Source organism: Pseudorasbora parva, chromosome 25, assembly GCF_024679245.1.
Source record: "Pseudorasbora parva isolate DD20220531a chromosome 25, ASM2467924v1, whole genome shotgun sequence".
In the NCBI taxonomy this organism is placed as follows: Eukaryota; Metazoa; Chordata; class Actinopteri; order Cypriniformes; family Gobionidae; genus Pseudorasbora; species Pseudorasbora parva.
This window is the reverse complement of record NC_090196.1, coordinates 18364305-18385077: the sequence shown is the minus strand read 5'-3', so window position 1 is coordinate 18385077 and position 20773 is coordinate 18364305. Positions and strand designations below refer to the sequence as shown.

General features: G+C 35.9%; 2 protein-coding genes across 3 annotated transcripts; one reads left to right on the top strand and one right to left on the bottom strand.

Moving 5' to 3' along the window:
• The first annotated feature begins 56 nt into the window (after positions 1-56).
• Positions 57-10896, top strand: znf277 (zinc finger protein 277). Of its 2 annotated transcripts, none has more exons than XM_067436063.1 (12): positions 57-119; positions 884-1094; positions 1181-1269; positions 2168-2250; positions 6155-6246; positions 7402-7512; positions 8027-8159; positions 8262-8329; positions 8407-8503; positions 8587-8629; positions 8728-8902; positions 10594-10896. In XM_067436063.1, exons 1-12 carry the CDS (start codon positions 86-88, stop codon positions 10778-10780), a joined length of 1323 nt encoding a protein of 440 aa, XP_067292164.1. In that variant the 5' UTR covers positions 57-85; the 3' UTR covers positions 10781-10896. The 2 variants fall into 2 exon arrangements, with proteins under 2 accessions (XP_067292164.1, XP_067292163.1); XM_067436062.1 differs by having other exon boundaries at positions 2168-2328.
• A 2301-nt stretch (positions 10897-13197) lies between these two features.
• tmem168b (transmembrane protein 168b) lies at positions 13198-20348 on the bottom strand. Its single transcript, XM_067435970.1, has 4 exons — positions 18595-20348; positions 17249-17391; positions 16883-17157; positions 13198-14970 (listed from the first exon to the last, which is right to left on the bottom strand). The coding sequence occupies exons 1-4, from the start codon at positions 19729-19731 to the stop codon at positions 14420-14422; spliced, it is 2106 nt and encodes a 701-aa protein (XP_067292071.1). The 5' UTR covers positions 19732-20348; the 3' UTR covers positions 13198-14419.
• Positions 20349-20773: the final 425 nt, after the last annotated feature.

Here is a 20773-nt window from a genome sequence, read left to right as displayed (position 1 = left end):
ACAAACCGCACACAAAGCGGTGGTTTAACTCTGATTGGTCCATGAGTCACCTACAGGTCACCTGACTGAAAAAAAACAAAAAAACATGGCAGCTCAGACGCACAACACTAATTTGACAGGTTGGTTAACCAAATTGAACATATTGGCAGATATGTTGGCATTATATTGCGTTGTTTGCGTTTTTTTAAATGTTAAAATTCCTAAGTTGTATTGTAATTTTCCTAAACATGCCCGCCAACTATCTATGTCAAATGCTAGTTATAACAACAAGTCTGCATATAAATTATTACCGTAATGCAATTGTTATCTGCTTTTCATGGCACATGTGCACGATTAGTTTTGTTGTTGCTGTTGATGATGACAAGGACACCGGATAATAACTTGTCCTTAAGTAATACTGATCTAAATTAGTGGTTTATTCGTCAAAGCTAGTTTATTTTTGTCTCCCAGCCTTGTATAACTGGTCTTTTGGATGTAAAGCAGCCAAAAACCCTTAAAAATCAGCAACAGAGCAGTCTGACTTTCTGGTTAGACAGTCCAGCTCAAACCAGTAGACAATCTTAGATTAGTTTAAGCTGTTTTCCCCAGCAGGGAGTGGGTGGTTAGTGTTATGGATGAACTATCTTCTAATAGATGATCAATAACTCTTTAATCTGTCACTGCAAAAGCTCACTTCAAAGAGGCAAAACGAGGAGTTTTAGGAGTACAGATGTATCAGGTTTTAGAGGATAACCTGCTGTTTTCATGAATCACATTTTGTGTGAATCAGCTGCTTGTTTGTGCAATGACATCATGCTAGGTTGTGGGATGTACTAGATGGGGATAGATATTTGTGTATCGTATTTTTTTGAATGTTTTGAGATGTGTTTTCTCCCACTGCTAGGTGAACAGGATTGCATACTAGAGCCGCTTTGTTTCCCTGAGCAGCTGTGTGGCAGCGCTTGCCTCGCCTCCTCCAGCGATGACCAACCGTTGACCTGTGTGCTCTGTTCTGACTCTTTTCCCTCTTCTGAAAAAGACCAAATTCTTAAGCACATGGTGTTGAATCACAAACTGGTTATTGCTGATGTGAAACTCATCGCAGACTTTCCACGGTGAGACTTCACATGTCTAAATATTTCTCTAAAGAGATATTAGACCGGAACAATATGAATAACACAAAGTAATGAAACCTTTGCAGGTATATATTGTACTGGAAGAAACGGTTTACAGAACAACCCATCACAGACTTCTGCAGTGTTATCAAGACCAATTCTGAAAGTTCTGAAGGTAAGACACATTTGAGCTGAACAATTTAGTATTTGCATTTTGTAATAGTTAGTTAGGTGCCATGTAATTTATTATAAAATAATTTAAAATAATTTAAAAGCAAATCACGTTTTTGTTGTAAGCAATTATCTTACATATACCATGTCAAATTGTCAAAATTGTCATGGGGAAAAATAAGAGATCGTAAAGAAAATAATGTCAATGTTTTTGCATTCTCTCCTAAATGTTTTGCATTCCCCAGAGAAACGTTGGGTTCCACTTTTCAGTGTCTTTACGTTTTCTTTTTCTATTTCCTCATTTTTTGCCATTTTTGCAGATTAACTAAGCCACTGAAGGGACATGAGGGCTTTTGCATTTGCAAAAAGGTTGCGAGCAAACACTAAAGTTTCTTGGGGAACACAAAAAGATTGAGAGAAAATGAAAAAGCAGTGAATTACATATTTTTCCTCCCATCTCATATTTTTTCCATCACCATGTCCTTTTAGTAAAAAATTTAAAACAAACAAAGTGCCTTCTGTGAAGTGGGGTAATTTTTTTTTATATTTCTCGACAAATCTAGGTCTTGGGCAGTGTTTTTATTATTAAATAAAACAAAAACAAAAAATTTCATTAAATAAAATTAAGCTAAAAGATTATATGAAAAACAAACGTAAAAAACGAAAATGAGAAATGTTGCTTTTGGCATCGAACTGAAATAAAATAAGTTTGTTAAATACTAAAATTACTTTAAAAAAAATAGAGAATATAAAAAGCTTATTCAAAATATTAACAAATACAAATAATAGTATATAAATAATTGTAAAATAACTTAAATTTTATATTTTAAATGTGATGTCTGAAGTCTTGTCCTTTTTACAATGGACTCTGATAACCAAAATAATGCTTTTTGTCATTTTAGAACAACAAGAGCTCTACTTCTTATTATGTGATGTGCTGCAAGAGGACAGAATCCTCAGAGAGCAGCTACAACAGAAACGACTGGTGAGTGTCTGTACGAAGACAAGGACCTGCGACTGTCTTTCAGTTCCGGAGTGCTGCTCTGAGATCAGCTCCCACCCTGTGAGATATTAGCTTATGAATATTCAAAACTCATCTTATAGCAGCTCAGATTCCAGTCCGACTAATATGCAGAATCCAAAGAATACACTGTAAATTCAAATAAGTTGGTAAAACTAAAAAGAAAATGAGGTAATCAGTTACATAAAAAAAAATTGAGTTAAGTAATTCAAAGTTTTAAGAAAGCACGACTTGTATATTTTTATTTTGTACTCATACATTTGAATTGCTATTAACTTGAAATATTTGAGTAAGCAAATTTATACATTTAACTTAAAATTATGTAATCTCAACTTAAATATTTTAGAAGTGGAAACTTGTGCCACATTTCCACTGCGGGAACTTTCCCCAGTTAGGGACTTTGGGGTGGTACTCTGTGTGTCTCGAATACAGGGACCAGGGTCAATAAAGTTCCGGGCATTAGTAGCATTGCAATTGCTGAATAAGTACGACAGTTTAGATCAAATCTGTAAAAAAATTTGCAAACTAAGCTCATGCTCCCCTCGTCACCATGATGGTAACTTAAATTTTATATTTAACTTAAATTATAAACCCTAATAACAGAAATGCATCTAAATTAGCATAGCAAAACATTAAACACTAATAGATATCTTGCTTAAATGTTAGTTCACCCAAAAATGAAATTTCTTTCATTAATGACTCACCCTAATATTGTTCCACACCCGTAAGACGTCCGTTCATCCTCGGAACACAGTTTAAGATATTTTGGATTTAGTCCAAGGGCTTTCTGTCCTTTGAATGTAAGTGTGTGCCCCCACTTGCTGTCCACGTGCAGAAGGTAATGAAAACATCATCAAAGTAGTCCAGATGTGACATCAGTTGGTTAGTTAGACTCTTTTGAAGCATCGAAAATACATTTTGGTCCAAAAATAACAATAAAAAGACTTTATTCAGCATTGCCTTCTCTTCCGTATTCCTCAAATAAAGAATCAAACGGTCATGAATCAGCGTATTGATTCAATATTCGGATGGCATGTCGAACTGGCAAATTGCTGAAATCACGTGACGTGACAATCCGTATAAAATATCAATACCCTGATTCATGACCGTTTGATTCTTTATTTGAGGAACACAGAAGAGAAGACAATGCTGAATAAAGTCGTAGTTTTTGTTATTTTTGGAGCCTAGTTTGGAGCCTAGCCTAATTTCAGTTCAATTTAAGTTAGTCTAAATTAAAAGAAACCGGTTCATAAAACTCAAAACAATGAAAAAATTCAGATGACTTAAAATGTGTCAGTTTTGTGAACGCAAAAGAAAAAGAAAGTTCTAAATATTAAGTTTGATTTATCTAATTTGTTTAATTGAAGTTAACCTGACCCAAACCAATTAATTATTTTGAGCATTAGGGTTTACAGTGTATGAGTGACATTATAATTACGAGAAGACTTTGTGAATATTGTTTTGTTTTTATATTTTAAAAAAGGATTATTTTGATTATTTTCAATTTTATTGTGAAATATATTACTGATGTAAAAAAATACTGATGTAAAGATAGTAGTATATAATGATACGTATCATTAGCCTAGAAATCTAGACGCACTGTAGCGGCAGCAAATCTAATCTGCCGCGAGTGTCGTCTAGCAACTCTCAATACACTTCTGAGCTGTAATCGGCAAACTCTGGTTGGGCCAATCACATCGAGTATAGAGTCGGTGGGCGGGGCTTAACATAATGACGAACGAGTGGCGTTTGCGTGCTACTAGTAAACACAAAAGCTGACGAAACAGCTGTCTTTCGTATCAGCTTTGGCCGCGACTCTGGAAGACTTGGAGTTAAGCTTTTCTCTGAGAAAAGAACAAAGAACGGCACTGAAGTCATTCTTAAAAAGGGAAGATGTGTTCGGAGTTTTGTCGACCAGATAAGCGAAAGTTTAATCTATCAACGAGCTCCGCTTCACCCTTCTCTGGTTGGTTGTAGCGCTATCCTATCGCGTGCAGAGGGGGTTTAAAAGACAACCGTTTATCCCGCCTCTCAGATTGAGCCCTGTCAATGGTGAGTTCCCAGACCAAACATCTTGATGTAGGCCTGGCTTGTCAGGCTAATGTATCATGTAACAAAAATATTATTGAAAAGATATTTTGGTTAATCATTTTTCCTATCCACATCCTATTACGTTAGAAAGGAAATGAAACAAACGTATTTTTGTTTTAAGAACTGATATATCACTCGGAAAGTTTAAGTATAAAGTAGGGCTGCACGATTTATCGAACCGCAATTGCGATTTGGGTAATGTGCGATTATGAAAGCTTAAAGGCTGCGATTTTAATTAAATAAATAAATGCCCAGTGTGTTAGCGAAGAGCGGCTCTGCGATCAGGAGTAAACGCTGCTCTGTCTGAAACACTGCGAGTTTGAGTCGCTTATAACGTGCGTTTGAAAAAGCAACAGGAGACAAACATCTTCACAAACTAGTGAAGTGTTCATAAACCTGTTCAACAAAAGACAACGTTTAATAACTCACTTCATATCGTCAGTCGAGTGTTTGTGAGCTGATGTGGCTTCTTATCACAGAGTGAGGCAGACGATGCATTATTTTATAGTATTACATACAGTGGTGAAGACTTTGTCAATCAGCACTGCATTATAATATACTTTATTATTATGAAAATACCCTAGATGTCTTGAAGAACTCAAATACAGCATATTTTGCTGCAGTCGTGTTTGGTTTATTGTCGCCATGTTTAATCAAAGCGTTTCTACCTTCTGTTTACAGCGTTAGCTTCACATAAGGGATTTCTCTGAGGCAAATGTGGCGTTTTCCGCTCGAGGGCGCCCTCTGGCCTTCACTATGAATTAAACGTTTGGGTAATAAATAAGAAGAAAAATAATACTTAATAAATTAAAAAACTTAATAAACTTAAAAAATAATAAATTTATAGGACAAACCATGTTTTTCTTCAGTGTACAGGATTTTTCCCCCCACAGTGGATGCCCAAGAGGTTTATTGATATCACAGATAGCTGATATCACAGAATTCTTAGCAGTAATAATAATCATAATAATTATTATTAGTCATATTAATATATAAACACAACATGTTATACACACACTTTTCATTTGTGTAAAAATAAAAAAAATTATAATAATAATCGGATCGCAATTTTAACCAGAATAATCGCAATTATATATTTTCCCTAAATCGTGCAGCCCTAGTATAAAGCATAAAATTAGATTTTTTTGCTGTATAACAACGCAACAATTTAAAACTACAATCGTATTGTATGACAAAAGTAATGGCTGTGCAATGAAACCATTATGGGTAGGCAGAAATCCCACAGTGGTTACATACTGTACCTGAAAGTACTGACGAAACAATTAACACAGTGTTCAGTGAAAATCCCAACTCCCCCCGTACAGATTGTTTTTGCACAGATATTATGAGTCAACATAGTCATCTTACACACATTTCATCTCTGGCAAAAATCTGCGATTGTGGTTGCCTAGCAACCACAGCACCTCTGCAGTCGCGCTGCAGTGTGGCGACCAGCTGTTTAACAGTGCAGCTGTGACCTTTCTCAATCACTCGGTGACACGCTGCACGCCGATGAAACTCGAGCCGAGAGGATTAGCACTGTTTATTAAACACCAATCATTTGCAGATTGCGTCTGGGATAATTATCAATGATTATGGCAATCGAACAGCGGGTTTTAAGAAACGCAGAATGATAAAAATCATACTGCACTGAGATTCATACCAATTATGAATATTTTTTATAGGCTCACAATTATGTAACCAAATTTATAATGTATATAGTGATGTCTTATAATGCTAGACAAGTCTGTGATGAAAGTTTGATATGTTTTGATAGGAGAAAGTCCTGGAGCAGCAGCAAAAAGAGAGGGACGATACAACGTTTCATCGCACATGTATGTTCTGCAGCGAGGAGTTTACTGGAAACAGGTGACTATTGCTTCTGAATAGACCTTAAATAGGCCATGAAAGCGAGGCTGTGAGGGATAGACTTGCCGTGTTTTGTATAAAGCTCCTAGATCACTTATCGTTTTCCATAGCTCATTTGTCGTCTGGGGTTTTTTGTCTAATGAAATTTCTTGGAAAGATATTTTTGCTGCGTTTTGTCTAAAACAGATTAAATAACAGTACAACCCGCTAAAGAGATGAATGTCTATCCCTCACGGCCTCACTTTCATTCCCATTAAAAAATCAAAGATGCCACTTCTGTGAGCATGGTCTATAGGTCAGACACATGCATCCCTGTTTGCTGATATTAAGCAGCAATTATGTAATCTACCACTGTCAGTTGCATTTACTGCTCAACTTATTTCAGATTCATTCCTAATTCTAGGATTTAATTTATAATCATATCTTGATGTGAAATTGTTTTTTGTTTTTTGAATTTGAGTTTTGTCCTCTTGGACATGACCTCTACTAATTATTTAGTATTTAATATTTATATATAGTGATTATTTATTATATATTTGTATATAGGAATATGTAATAAACATTTAATATGAAATATGTTTAATGTTATTTATAGAAGTTATATTTAGTTGTTGTTTATGCTTGTGTTTTTTTTATATATATATATATATATATATATATATATATATATATATATATATATATATATATAGTAATAAATGTAACAAAATACTAGATACAATATTTCAAAATTTTTCAAAACCATAGCACATCCTCTCGCACCTTATTGCTTATAGATAATTATAACATAAGTACTATTAAATAAAACATTTTTATATTATTTACTTCCATATAATACATTTGGCATGAAACATCTGCAAAGTCATGCTACTCAATTTGCAAAGAAAATTCTAAATCAAATCATACCAAGATGAAGACTGCACATGAATATTTATTAGCTAATTTGACTGAATGGCCTAGACAGATTACCTTGTGGTGTCAGAGTGAACTAAGCAAAAATAATAGTGACGTCTTCATTCCTCCATTCTGTTGTCATCTCCACATAAACCGCTATTATTGCTTTATTATTTTATTATTTTTGTAACTTGCAGCACTAAACAGCACTACATATTCAGGTTTAAAGTGCTGTACTTGTACCCTGTGCTGTCACTGCAGGTCTACCCTGCTGAACCACATGGCTAAAGAACACTCGTTCAGCATCGGCCTGCCTGACAACGTCGTCTACTGCACAGAGTTCCTCGACACTCTGGAGTGGAAACTGGAGAAGTGAGTGCTTTAAGATTTTATATGTGTGTATATATGCAGTATATATTATACTATTTTCACAAATTTCAAAATTAAAATGGAGATGAAGAATGTATGAACGCCATCTTTTGGTGGTTGTTGTCATTGCATTAATCCAAAGTCTCCAAGTAAGGGTTAGTTTTAGGTCAGTGACATATATAAATATAATTTATAGGTAATTTAATTAGCAATGTGTATTTTGTACTTTTTAAATATATATTTGTATGTATTATATTGTGCATTTAAAGTTTTTTAGTTTTCCTATGAATTATTGAATCCATTGAATGAAACAGGAAAATCTCCTGTTGTTCATTTATTTATTCTTTGTTTTTTCAAGCAGGTTTGTTTAGTCTATTGTCCCATATAATATTTAGGCACTTAAGCATAATGGTTTCAATAACTAAAACTATTTACTTTTTTATATTGTATCATTTTAATGTGGCATAGAAAATTGGCTTGTGAAACTAGACATTCATCTTAACATTATTTTACATAGCATGCAGTGTCTGTACTGTGAGAAGACATTCAGAGACAAAACCACCTTGAAAGATCACATGAGGAAAAAGCAGCATCGACGAATTAACGCCAAAAACCACGACTACGATCGCTTCTACGTCATCAATTACCTGGTAAGTCCATGCTTTGGTAGTATGTTTCTCACCTGAACAAATGATTTCTCAGCGTGAATTCTGGTTCGCAGTTTACACTATTGTGCTGTTTTAATGTTGCAGGAGTTGGGGAAGACATGGGAGGAGGTGCAGTCTGAAGATGACAGGGAGCTGTTTGAAGATGAGGATGAGTAAGCCCTTCATCTTTTTACTTGTTCTTCAAAGGCTGAATAAGAAGTTTTATTCCGTTTTTTTGCAATCTCTGCAGCGATTGGTCGGACTGGCAGGCCCATCCCGTGTGTGCCGTGTGTCTGTTTTGTGAGCAGCAAGCGGAGACGATGGAGAAGATTTACACACACATGGAGGTAAATGATACCACTTACCACATATGATACCACATATGTTCTATTTTTACATCAGCTTCATCACTATCATTTTTTCTCTCTAGGAAACTCACGAATTTGACCTGCACAAATTAAAAACCGTCTTAAGTAAGTATGATTGCATAAAAGAGTCATTTTGGCCGTTTTTTGAGAGGAACCCGTGACCACACAGAAGGTATTTAATGACATTTGTGTCGTTTGTCCAGACCTAAAGTTTTATCAGCAAGTCAAACTAGTGAATTACATCCGCCGTGAGCTTCACCAGTGCCGCTGCTACTGCTGCCAGGAGAAGTTTGAAAGCAAAGAGGAGCTAGTGCAACACCTTGTTAACAAAGGTCATGTGATGCAGCTGCCTGAGGTCTCGCACTGGGACCAACCGCAGTAAGTATTACATTGAATGCGTATTATAAGTATTATAATTATTAAATATGATTTCATTTTATTATTATAAGTATTATAATAGCATGCTTACATAAAGAATCTAGTGGTAGAATAGTGACACTACACATAAAAAGCATTGAAGAGTGTATGCATTAAGCAATCTACTTATATCCTGTGTTTCCTTTAATTTTTAAAAAACAACATTTTTATATATACATTTTGTCATTTTAAACATGATGCTTAATTGGTGTCAAACTCTATAAAAGGCAGCTGTGACAAATGTTGGATTGTTAAAAGTTGTTGCGTGACACATTCTGTGTTTGTGAAGTTCCTCTTTGCCATAATTTTGGTGAGGAAAAAACACAATCTCATGATTTTTAAAGGCAAGTGTTGTCACCATAAATGGTTCATTGGGGGTGTTTCCGAATGCTAAAGACCGTGAACGAGCATGGTACTTACGCACATGTGGGATTTATCAACAATGGTTGCTTACTCATTTGAGTAAGAACTGTGCGCGCACGTTTGATAAATACGGATATTCTTGTACTTAGAAACATTCTAAATGTAAGCCGTAGGACGAAATATAGAACCTTTCTACACACTGTTGAGAAATGAGTGCCCGGGAGCCTCATTTGTGTTTTTTGTGCCTCATTTGTCCCTCACACACACACACACATATATGAATAATGCGACTATAACACAGAGCACATTTTTGCAAATGTGTGAAACAAAATCAGTAATTCCGCCACAATGCAGTAAAAAAAAGGAAGAGGTTACACTCTAAAACATCAAGAGTTCAAAACAGACAGAAACACTCAAACACACACACATGTAAACACACTCAGAGACACACACACAAACCACAATAATATACACACACAAATGAACTGGTATGGCTGTTATTAATGTGGTAAAATTGAGCCAAAAGTCTCAAAGAAGAGGTTAAAATCAGATCAGTCATGTGGTGATAAAACATTCATTTTTGACGTTTCAAGGTTTCATTTCAATGTTCATTTTTATTACATTTTTATTTAATTTTGATATGTTCAAAATGTTCTCCTCTGTGCTCAGGTTTGAATGTAGTAAAATTAATGCAAAAACTGACATTCAAATCAACATATATTTAAAAAAAGAAATCTAAACCTTGATAAAAAGTAGTCTTTGAGAATGTCTAAGTATAAATCCAAATCCACAACTTAATAAAAATATGTATTTATGTCTAAAAACACTAAAGAATTTATAAGCCACTTTATAAAGAGTTATATAGGAACCTAGTGGTCATAACAGGGCATTACATCAGTTTTTTTTTTTTACTGCCACCAGAGGGCAATAACTACCTTCACTTTTTTTTTTTTTTTTTTTTTTTGGAATGCCCTGTCTCTATTTTAACATGGAATACTGTTTTAATTGAAAAGTAATTAAAAAATTGTTTTAATACATTTTGTATTATTTTCACAAATACGTACAAATACGTATTGCATATTATCACAAAATACCCTCAACATTCTAAATCTTATAATCAAAAAATATTATTGAGCTAAAATAAATTTCTATAATAAATAAAGAGGGGTTACTTTTTAAGGCTTGACCAGGAGGAGGATAAGTGTGACCCTAAAACGAAGAGGACCAGAGGGCTAGTAAACCGTCAACATAATATGGTCTCTTTAAAATATCATGTGCTGTTTTTCCAGATACTACTTTCCTACGTATGAGAATGACGCACTTCTTACAGCTCTGTCGGACAGCGAGAGCGAATCTGAGGGTCCAAATCACACCTCTGAAGTTCCTGTTATTGCTGAAGACATTTCAAACCTGAAGGTCTTAAAACAGAATAGTGTGCTTGGTAAACTTCTCAAAGACAGGGGCGGCTCCAGCTGAAGATGAGCGAATCCAAATGTTCCAATTGCTTTCAATGTAATAAGTTGAAACATGTTCTATTCATATGAGCTTATGATCATGAAAATGAAGTCAAATAAACTTTATTTATTTACATATGTCATCAGTGGATCATTGGAAAACCCCAAAATGATTTTAAAATATCTTGATTGAAAAAAAATGTAGCATTGACTTTTTGTTGGGAAATTTTGACTCATGGCTGGATAGTGCAGTATAGTAGTATTGGTACTATAAATATTAACATTTGTTTTAATATAGATATTGTCAGAATAACTTACAACACCTTCCCACTTTGAGCAAACTAATATCCATACACAGGTCTATTTAACACTAATGATGGTATATTATTAAAAATAGCCAGCAGAAAATGTTAAATCAAATGATCATATCAGTATTTTAATGGATACAAAATATCAATTTATATATCAGAATATAGTTTAATATACTTTCAAACACACTGTATACACCGATCAGGCCTAACATTATGACCACTGACAGGTGAAGTGAATAACACTGGTTATCTCTTCTTCACAGCACCTGTTAGTGGGTGGGATATATTAGGCAGCAAGTGAACATTTGGTCCTCAAAGTTGATGTGTTAGAAGGAAAAATGGGCAATTATAAGGATTTAAGTGAGTTTGACAAGGGCCAAATTGTGATGGCTAGACGACTGGGTCAAGGCATTTTCAAACCTGCAGCTCTTGTGGGGTGTTCCTGGTCTGCAGTGGTCAGTATCTATCAGAAGTGGTCCAAGAAAGGAACAGTGGTGATACAGAGCGCCCTCTACAAAGCAAAAATGTTCAGGAATGGTTTGAGGAGCAATAGTTTGAGGTGTTGACTTGGCCTCCAAATTCCCCAGATCTCAATCCAATCGAGCATCTGTGCATTCTGAACAAACAAGTCCGATCCATGGAGGCCCCATCTCGTAACTTATAGGACTTAAAGGATCTGCTGCTATCATCTTGGTATTAGATACCACAGCACACCTTCAGGGGTCTAGTGGAGTCTATGCCTTGACGGGTCAGGGCTGTTTTGCCAGCAAAAGGAACCCAACACAATAGGAAGGTGGTCATAATGTTATGCCTGATCAGTGTATATAACAGTGAATCAGCACAAACGACCTTTGTGAAATCTGTGTGAGGAAATCTTTCACCCTCAAATTAACTTTACGATAGCTTATATTTGCCAAACAATGGTAAATGTGACCACCTTTAGTTTATTTACCTGACGTTGTGCAATAGTTTCATTTGTAAACGTTGATTACATTTACATATCTGTCGACAGAATAAAAACAATTTCGTACATGAGATTGCAGTCAAAGAACAAATCTTTTATTCATATTAAACTCATTCTCATGTCTGATTTCATACACACAATCATTGAAATCATCCCAGCTTCTCGTTCATTCTCTGTTGCAGTCATTCGCAGGTTTTTTAATAAAAAACAACGCTTTAGACCTTTGCATAAGTCTAAAATCAATCAATAAATATTGCATATTTCACTCTTTTGGTGAGGACTAATCTTCCACAAGGCACTTCAGAACATGTTACTTGTGCTGTAAGTACTAGCAACACGCAATATTAGTCAAATGAATAAAATATAATTAACTAAATGAGACCAACCGAAGTACACAAAATATAGTTATCAATTTATAAAAAGACCATAGAAAATCTTGTTTTGTATAAACAAATAAAACAAATACACCAATACACATACATTTCTCCAATAGACAGATCTGAATGTGTGGGGTTCTAGTGTTAAATGCACACTACGTCCCTTGTATAGATGCCAAATATAAGGCTGTGCTTTGTCTAGTGCAGTTAAGAAGAGGCACTCTTCAATAGGTTTCAAACTGTGCTGCTGGATCTGTGTACTGACGCTTTACAAACGCTGCATTCAACCGTTCAGTGCTGCTACATTTAGAATTTAGAAAGCTAATAGCCATGAAAACAAGTTATAATGAAAAGTGATAAAATGGGAGTTCAAAAATACTTAAAGCTGTAACAGCTGGAATGAGCAATGCTGTTAAGCCAATCAGTAACATACTGCATGCATATGCATATGAATCTCATGAAAGACATCTCCAGGTCAAACTTAACCCCATTAATGATAAGAAATTATCATTTTGCATAAAGAAAATAAAGCCTATTTTAGGGTCATTCATTTTTTAAGTATTTTCAAAAAAATTAAGGATAGAAATTCTCATTTATGTAATGTTTTACTTTGTAATAATTCTCATTGCAATTTCCTGTAATTTCAAAGTCATTGTATCCGATACATTATTTTACATTTTAAAAAGGCAGTGACATTTCTTTCATCGTGTAATCATAGGATTTTAAAGTGTAATAAACTTTTATATATATATATATATATATATATATATATATATATATATATATATATAGATTGAATATTTTATATAATTTTTACATTGTAGTAATGACGGGGATTTTTATAATACAATTTTATTTAAATTTATTAAAGTGATAGTTCACCCAAAAATGAAAATCTTATGTTTATCTGCTCACCCCCAGTGCATCCAAAATGTAGGTGTCTTCAGTAGAACACAAATGAAGATTTTTTTAATTCCAACTGTTGCTGTGTGCCAGTCATAATGCATGTGAATGGCTAACAACTCTATGAACGTTTAAAAAAACAACAACAACATGCACAAAAACCCTGCTGCTCTTGATGACACACTGATGTCTTAAGACACGAAACGATCAGTTTCTGTGAGAAACCGATTGATTTTTTTTTTTTATACCTTATATTCAGACGAATCTCATCTAGTGTTCCCATCCTATTACTTCCGTCTGGTACGGTCAAACTGGCCTATATAGATGTAGATTCTTCATTAGTGCCTGTGCAGATCGTCCGAATGAGGCATCTACATAATATATATCTTGACCTTATCCAGCGGAAGTAATGACGGATGGGAACACTAGATGAGACTCGTCAGGAAGTGAGGTAAAAAAACAAACAAATACTGTTCGGTTTCTCACAGAAACTGATCGGTTCGTGTCTTAAGACATAAATGTGTCGTCACGAGCAGCAGGGTTTTGTTCACATGCATTATGACTGGCAGACTGCAACGGCTGGAGTTAAAAATCTTCATTTGTGTTCTACTGAAGAAACAAACACACCTACAACTTGGATGCACTGGGGCTAAGCAGATGAACACATTTTCATTTTTGGGTGAATATGCCTTTAAATAAAATAAAATACAAATTTTCATATTACAATTATATTTTTTCAGTACAGTAATGACAGGGAAATGTACTTAATTGTAACTTGTAACTTTTATAAAAAAAAAATAATTCTTTATGCAAAATATAATATGTCCATCTAACCTTTTAATTATGGGATGATCTATGACCCAGACATGATTGTTTCACGAAAATTGGTTCTTGTTTAGATACCAAAATGACATTCTTGTAATTTAAGTTGGCCTATTTTTAGCTCTTCTCACCATCACAAACACACACAGAGTCTTTTCACACCTGAGATTTTATATATTGCTGCGCTGGTCCATACAACTTAAAGCTGTTGTAGGCGAGCGTCACCTAACGCGTCTGGATACAGCTCAGAAGCTGCTTTCAGGTCCGTTACTCTCAGGTCCGTTCTATGATTTAACCAGCTTGAAACCCTGGCCCGTATCTAGCACCGCAGGCGGGAACCATGTGAGTTTGATCCTTCGGAGCAGCCGGACACAGTACCCGCAAACCCAAAAGAGGTTCAAGCCGCCGCACCAGTGGGCGAGCTGAACCACAGGGTAAGTCAAGCGTGGGAAGTAGAGTCTCCAGTGCCTGGTGACGTCGCTTTCAGTGGGCAGGTGAAGCTTGTAGTCGCTCCAGAGTCTGGAGATGCCGTAGGCAGCTCGGACGGACCGCCCGCGATCGGACCACCGAACAATGCTGTCAGGGTTGCAGTTAAAATCGACCCATTGACAGGTGAAGTCCCCGAGCTGAGGCGTGTCCTGGATCTCCAGGTCTCTGAGGTCTGTAGAGAGCACTGCTCCTTGAACCGCAACATAAAGTCCCTCGATTTTCTGCACCTCCTTCACCCAGGGGAGTGAGTTGTCAGTGTCGAGAATAATGATGAGGCGCGAACAAGATCCGGCGTTCTTCTCCCTCCAAAGCTGCACAATCTCATCTAGACGTAAAACTTCGCCACCTGATTAGACAAAAAGAAAAAAAAATCCCTCTATAAGTCTTTACAATATTATCAGAGCTTGGCTGAACTTCATATGCATATAATCTTTTTTTAATGTATATTATGTAAATGGTATGCAAATTTTATTATTAAGTCTGTTAATGACACAAATCAATGTCCACATCATATTTCTCAATAAAATCAAAAGAAAACATGATCTGTCTTTTTAGTGTATGTGTGTATATTTTATAAAAAACCGTCAAAACGTTTAGAACGGTAAGATTTTAAAAGATGTTTTTAAAGAAGTCTCTTCTGCTCACCAAGGCTGCATTTGTTATTAGAAATACAAAAAAAGCTGTACTATTGTAAAATATTATTAAAATATAAAATAACTTCTATTTGAATACATTTTAAAATGTAATTTATTCCTGTGAAGCAAAGCTGAATTTTGAGCATCATTACTCCAGTCTTCAGTGTCGCATGATCCTCAAGAAATCATTCTAATATGATGATTTACTGTTCAAGAAACATTTATGATTATTACCAATGTTGAAACTGTTGTGTACATTTTTTTAGGATTCTTTGATGAATAAAAAGTTCAAAAGAACAGTATTTAGCTGAAATAAAGCTTTTGTAACATTGTACTTCCATTTAAATGTTTTGGGTCGGTAAGAATTTAAATTGTTTAATTTTATTTTTTGGGAAAAACTTAAAGAAATTAATACATTTATTTAGCAGGGATGCATTAAATTGATTGTTGCAAAAGCTTTATATATTTCAGATACCGTAATTGCTGATCTTTTGAACTTTCTATTCATCAAAGTTTTTACACAATGTTTCAACGTTGAAGACTGGAGTAATGATGCTCAAAATTCAGCTTTACATCACAGGAATAAATTGCATTTTAAAATATATTCAAATAGAAAACCGTTATTTTATATTTTAATAATATTTCACAATATTACAGCTTTTTTTTGTATTTCTTATAACATAAATGCAGCCTTGGTGAGCAGAAGACTTCTTTAAAAACATTTAAAAATCTTACCGTTCGAAAACTTTTGACTGGTAGTGTATATTGTGATGGAAATATTTGATATAATGGCCTGATATAAAATTGTAAAAGGGTTATTTAACATGCAGACTAAGAATGTTCGGGTCAAAGAACACCTAAAAAGGTGCTTAACACAAATAGAAGTATATGATAGAACATTATAAACCAATCACCAGAACCAATCACAGTGAAGGAAACTTGAGCCACATTGATTTTCACTCAAGCTGTATTGTTTAAATGTACATGTTTATTTCTGTTCAGGAGACTCATTTGGTTGTTGTGACCAGTGATCTCCCAGCTGTGAATAAAACTTCATTTCAGCAAAAAGCAACTTAGGAGTGGTGTCAGTTTGCTACGTAGCTGAGGAATAGAAGTACTGAAGATTCTGTGCTCAATAGATCACAGCAGAAACAGTGATAGTGTTGGAAGACTATAGAGACGTCCTCCAGGTGAGGCTGTAATACGAAAGTATTCAGGATCCAGCAGAGACCAGCGTACGGCTGAGAAGGACGGTGACAGTGTATAGATGCTAAAGACCTGTGTGCTCACGTGTGTTTGAGTAAACGCTAGTGATAATAGCTTCTCAATGGGACGCCGTCACCTTACTTCGAGAGGAGAATTACCTCGAAGCATTGAAATGTGTTTGATGTATTCGAGAAGGGGATTACCTTGAGATACTTTAGTTTTATATCAACAACTGGGAGTTGTTTTGAATTGTTCGTGGTGAAGTCAGATATTCGTATTGAGAATTTCCACGACAGTATTCTTGACAATATATACACTTTTTTTTGATTACAGGTGAATGTTCTTGAGTCAGAACTTGTGAGATTCAGCCAGATATCTGTCTCTACAAGGGTAAAGTTATGTAACCGATTCTCCCACCTGCTAGAGCCCACTCTCCACTGCGGTGGGTGTGGCCACTATAATAGAGCACGTAGGTGTCATGTCGTGGGCCGTCAGTCGTGTGCGCCTCCATGAATACGCGGAGCTTGGCTTGCAGGGCTTCCAGACTCAAGCCGCTCGTGGAGTAATCACAACCGTAGGTCTCGATCATGTGGTGAGAGAAGAAGCGTTGCACGTTGTTAAGCATCCCTGTGGATCGCAAGTTGAGCTCCTGCACATGCGCTGGGGGCAGGAGGGTGGGCTGACCATCTGGGCTGAGAGAGAAAGAGAGGATGCAAGTTACTGAGTAATCAAGTAGCAGAAGTATATAAGTTACAGACATGTCAGTGTATATGTATACAGTACCTGCAATAGTTGGTAGGAATCACCACAGCATAACCGACACAGGTTCCGCCAAGACTGTTTCCCAGCTCATGGAAGAGGCCGTGGGCTAGTGATTCAAGAGGCAGGACCAGCAGAAACAAGGCGATAAACAGACTGTTGGACTCCTGCAGGAGGGGGGAAATAGCAACTTTAAGACTAGACTACCAAAGAAAATCAACATTTTTATTTTAGGGTAGAACATTTTGACCAAGCAAATGTTACACACGCACTAAGAGCCACTGAATATAACTGAAATGGGTCAGAGACTGCCTTTTTTTTTTGTCTAGATCTATTAATTTATTTATTTTAAACAATGATCAAAAGTTTGAGGTCAGGAAGATTTTTTTTTTAAAAGAAATCCCTTTAATTTTAATCCCATTAAGCTGGTTAAAAGTCAAAAGATTTATATTTTCAGTTTTTAACATGTTTTCAGCATTGATAATAATAATGGCAAATATTTTTAAACAGCAAATCAGAATATTACAATGATTCCTGAAGGATCATGTGACACTTAAGACGTAATGATGGCTGACAATTCAGCTTTGCATCACAAAGAATAAATAAAAAATTTAATATATTCTAATAAAAAGTTATTAATTATGTGAAAATGTTCACAATATTATTATTTTCACTATTTTTGTTCAAATACATCCTTTTTGAGCATTTCAGAGACAAAAAATCATACTGACTCAACTTTTGTACAGTACATTAAAAATGCAATTTAAACATGCAATTGCTTGAATACACCTCTTTTATGATGAGCTTGTTATTAGTTTCTGAATTAAAATACATTTTTATATAATTGTTTTGGAGGCATAAAGTTTTCATAACGAATAAAAAAAATCTGAAGAAAATAATTATATTCTTAAAGGTTTTTCAAAATCTTTTTCTTAGAAGTAAACTATATTTTTAACAAAATTGCATTAAAACTTAATAATAAAAAAATCTGCAAACATTAAAGTCAAGTGTTGGATGAACATTGACCCCCACCTTAAAAAGGACTTGATCATACAGAGATCTCTTGTTGAACATTTTATGGAAGGTTTAAACATCATGTGGTAATGATGAACAACTTTCAAAAATAATGTATGATTAAAATAGTTATTATTATAATAATAAAAATAAAATGTAAATGTTAATAAAAATGCAACTTTTTTTAAAGTAATAAGCTTCACTCACATTTATTCAAGGTGTAAGGGAGATATGTTTTTAGAGTCCTTACATTTATTTTTTAAATATAATTTTCTAAAGAACATGATTACAAGAACTACATTTCACGAGTGTAAGAAAATCTTACACTCGTGAAAGATTTTCACAGCAATTATTACCTGCCAACCCAGACCCCCGATTATGATGGTGGACATCAGGCTGAAGAGCACCAGGCGTTTTGAGATGAGGCAGAAGTGTCGCATCCCCTTAGAAGCCATGACCCTGTCCAGTTCTCCAGCCTCTGACATGTGTGCCATGCACATCCTCTGACAGTCACTCAGCTTACTGTGAAAACCCCACAGCGTGACGAGGAAAACCAGGTGGCAGATGATCCAGAAAATGGTGGATGCTGAGAGACCCGGGATAAGCAGGTACCACCGATCCAGATCTCTCATCTTCAGAGCGGCCACGACCAGAAACATCATCTCCACGACAACCAGAGGAAGAAGCGTTAAGCGTCTCCACAGGCCTCTTCTCGATAGGAGTGGTGACCAGCGTTCGGTGACCGAAAGTCCACTAAAGTAGACATCCAGGAATGGGTCACAGACGAGGCGGCTGAAGAAGCAAGACAAGGCGAAGGGGTTGGTGAACATTCCTAAAGTCTCCTGGAAGAAGAATGCCGCGATCCAAGAGAAGCAGGTGAGGTTTAGGAAGGCCAAGAAGGACTTCATGCGCAAGTCCACGATTACAGCGGCCAAAGCGAGTGTGAGGACTACAAGGCTTATGGATTTGTGGCCGACCAGGGTCGTGCTGGCCACAGCGAAGCCTGTGAGCTCCAGAGCTTCCCTTGAGGTGAGAAAAGCGGGTTTATGTCGAGTATAACCGCACATTCGTTCAACCAAAGCCCAAAGGATTCGTATAACCATGCTCGCTATTAACATACAGTTGGCCACCTGTTCCTTGATATCGTGCTCTTTGGACGGGACACTGATGAAGCACAGCAAACCAAGAAGGAAACCAAACCACAGATGTAACAGAAAGAGGCTGACGCTCTTCATGCCGAAATAATAGTGGAGAATGCAGGCAATCCCAAGAACAAAGAGGCCCAAAATAAAAATGACCAAGATGATAGTGTCTGCAGTTTTCTCCCATTCTACATAAATCCCTAGGCAAATGGCCACCAGGGAGGTCAGGCTGGACAGGTAACCGAGGTAACGGATGGATGACCATGTGCTGACCCCTCTGTTGGCTTCGTCCAGCTGGGTCATTGCAGCGTAGAGGAAGTGGCTCAAGCAATACTTGAGCAGTTTGCACATCGCTACAGAGTTAAAACTCGCACAACAGCAGAAAAATTTGCGTCGCGAGTGACGTAACTTATACGTCACAGCAAGAAAAAACTATTCGCGGCATTATCACTCAGCAAAAAGCATGTAAGGACATGTTATGTTGTGAATTTGAGGTACTAAATCGTTTCTTGAGACATTTTACTGCAAACGTCAGGCTAGCATTTACAACGAAACAGTGATTGTCAGCATCCACCTGTTACTGCTGAATGAACCGAGCTATTCAACTCAAGGTCATGTTATAATGACTAAAACTAAGACGTGAAATGAATGTGACAATTTTAAACTCGTCGAAAGTTATAAAAAATATACATATAAAGAGCTGAGGAGAGTTAATGTGCTGTCAGTCTGATATAGGCGAGCAGATTCCAGTCTGTTTACCGGCATCAGAAAGTTCCCCGAATGTGTTGTTTCTCTTCACGAGGAGAGTAACATCGATCAAATCAAAGCTAAAGAAATGCGCCAGCAGATATGCAAGTCATTGGTTATTGTTGTTTACAGAAAAACAACAGAAACGGGTAATTTGTAGCAAAATACCATCGAACCATCGTCTAAACTTCAGTGTCCGCCATATTCGCACATAGGTACTAAACCGCTACAGAATCCCTGAAAGGACAAAAAGCGTTTATCCTCCTCTCAATGAAAAGGGTGTGAATGAATTGTCACACGATCTTTCAGAAAACGTTCTGATTTGCTACACAATAAAAATGTCTTATTCTATCGATGTCGAAATCAGTTCTTAATATTTCTTTGGAAAATGTAACTTTTTAGGATTCTTTGATAAATAGAAAGAACACCATTTATTTGAAATAAACTATGTCATGTAATAATGTCTTTACAGCCACTTTTGAATAAAAGTATTAATTCCTTCTTTTTCTATCTTACTGATCACACGTTTGAGCTGTGTAACTTATTTGATGGTGACAAATGGAATTTATATTTAAAATGTATTCAGCTGGAAATTAAATGCACATACCGGTAATCCTCCTACATGAGCAGATGTAAAGCATTTAAA

Bases quoted from the DNA above. Each gene is read 5' to 3' on its own strand.
- tmem168b (XM_067435970.1), bottom strand. From the start codon at position 19,731: ATGTGCAAACTGCTCAAGTATTGCTTGAGCCACTTCCTCTACGCTGCA. The intron at 17,392-18,594 runs GTAATAATTGCT...CCCCTCCTGCAG, and splicing joins TCGGGGGTCTGGGTTGGCAG to GAGTCCAACAGTCTGTTTAT. The intron at 17,158-17,248 runs GTACTGTATACA...TTTCTCTCTCAG, and splicing joins ATTCCTACCAACTATTGCAG to CCCAGATGGTCAGCCCACCC.
- znf277 (XM_067436062.1), top strand. From the start codon at position 86: ATGGCAGCTCAGACGCACAACACTAATTTGACAG. The intron at 6,247-7,401 runs GTGACTATTGCT...CTGTCACTGCAG, and splicing joins GAGGAGTTTACTGGAAACAG to GTCTACCCTGCTGAACCACA. The intron at 8,330-8,406 runs GTAAGCCCTTCA...CAATCTCTGCAG, and splicing joins CTGTTTGAAGATGAGGATGA to CGATTGGTCGGACTGGCAGG.